Source organism: Antechinus flavipes, chromosome 5, assembly GCF_016432865.1.
Source record: "Antechinus flavipes isolate AdamAnt ecotype Samford, QLD, Australia chromosome 5, AdamAnt_v2, whole genome shotgun sequence".
Lineage (NCBI taxonomy): Eukaryota > Metazoa > Chordata > Mammalia > Dasyuromorphia > Dasyuridae > Antechinus > Antechinus flavipes.
The window spans coordinates 220,363,905-220,364,843 of record NC_067402.1 but is presented as its reverse complement, the minus strand read 5'-3'; the positions used below and the strand labels follow the sequence as shown (position 1 = coordinate 220,364,843).

At 37.7% G+C, this 939-nt stretch overlaps 1 protein-coding gene across 1 annotated transcript; it reads left to right on the top strand.

Moving 5' to 3' along the window:
* On the top strand, nucleotides 1-939 carry LOC127564099 (olfactory receptor 6C2-like). Its single transcript, XM_052000410.1, has one exon. The coding sequence runs from the start codon at nucleotides 1-3 to the stop codon at nucleotides 937-939; it is 939 nt and encodes a 312-aa protein (XP_051856370.1).

Below are 939 nucleotides of genomic sequence, written 5' to 3'. Positions count from 1 at the left end.
ATGAGAAACCACACAGTGATAACATTATTCATTCTTCGAGGATTAACAGATGACCCACAGATGCAGGTTCTACTTTTTATTTTTCTGCTTCTGACTTATATCCTGAGTGTAACTGGGAACTTGACCATAATCACCCTCACTCTGGTGGATCCCCATCTTAAAACTCCCATGTATTTTTTCCTTAGGAACTTTTCCTTCTTAGAACTATTATACACAACTGTCTGCATTCCCAGATACCTTTATAATTTATCAACTGGAGACTATACTGTGACTTATCATGGATGTTTCTCTCAATTATTTTTTGGTATCCTCCTTGGGGCCTCAGAATTTTTTCTTTTGGCAGCTATGTCTTATGACCGCTATGTAGCTATCTGCAAACCTCTGCACTATGCAACCATCATGAACAGCAGAGTCTGTAACCAGCTTATCCTGGGTTGTTGGGTATTTGGGTTGCTGTTCATCATTCCAATACTTGGTGTAGGTCTTGAGCTAGAATTCTGTAACTCCAAAATTATTGACCATTTTCTTTGTGATGTATCACCATTGCTGGAGATCACATGCTCTGATACACAGTTGATGGAAAGAATGATTTTAACCTCAGCTTCACTGACCCTCATCATCACCTTAGTGTTAGTGATTTTATCTTATGTCTATATTGGCAGGACTATTCTGAGATTCCCCTCAGCTGAACAAAGGAAAAAAGCCTTTTTCACTTGTTCCTCTCACATTATTGTTGTCTCCATTGCTTATGGTAGTTGCATCTTCATCTATATCAAACCTTCTGCAAAAGAAGGAGTGGCTTTGAATAAGGTTGTGGCACTACTTATAACCTCAGTAGCACCAGTAATGAATCCCTTTATATACACCTTGAGGAATAAACAAGTGATACAAGCTTTTAGAGACACATTAAAAAGGACTATATTGATTTCAAAAATATAA

What these genes read in the sequence shown, in the direction of transcription:
- LOC127564099 (XM_052000410.1), top strand. Translation starts at nt 1, where the DNA reads ATGAGAAACCACACAGTGATAACATTATTCATTCTTCGAGGATTAACA.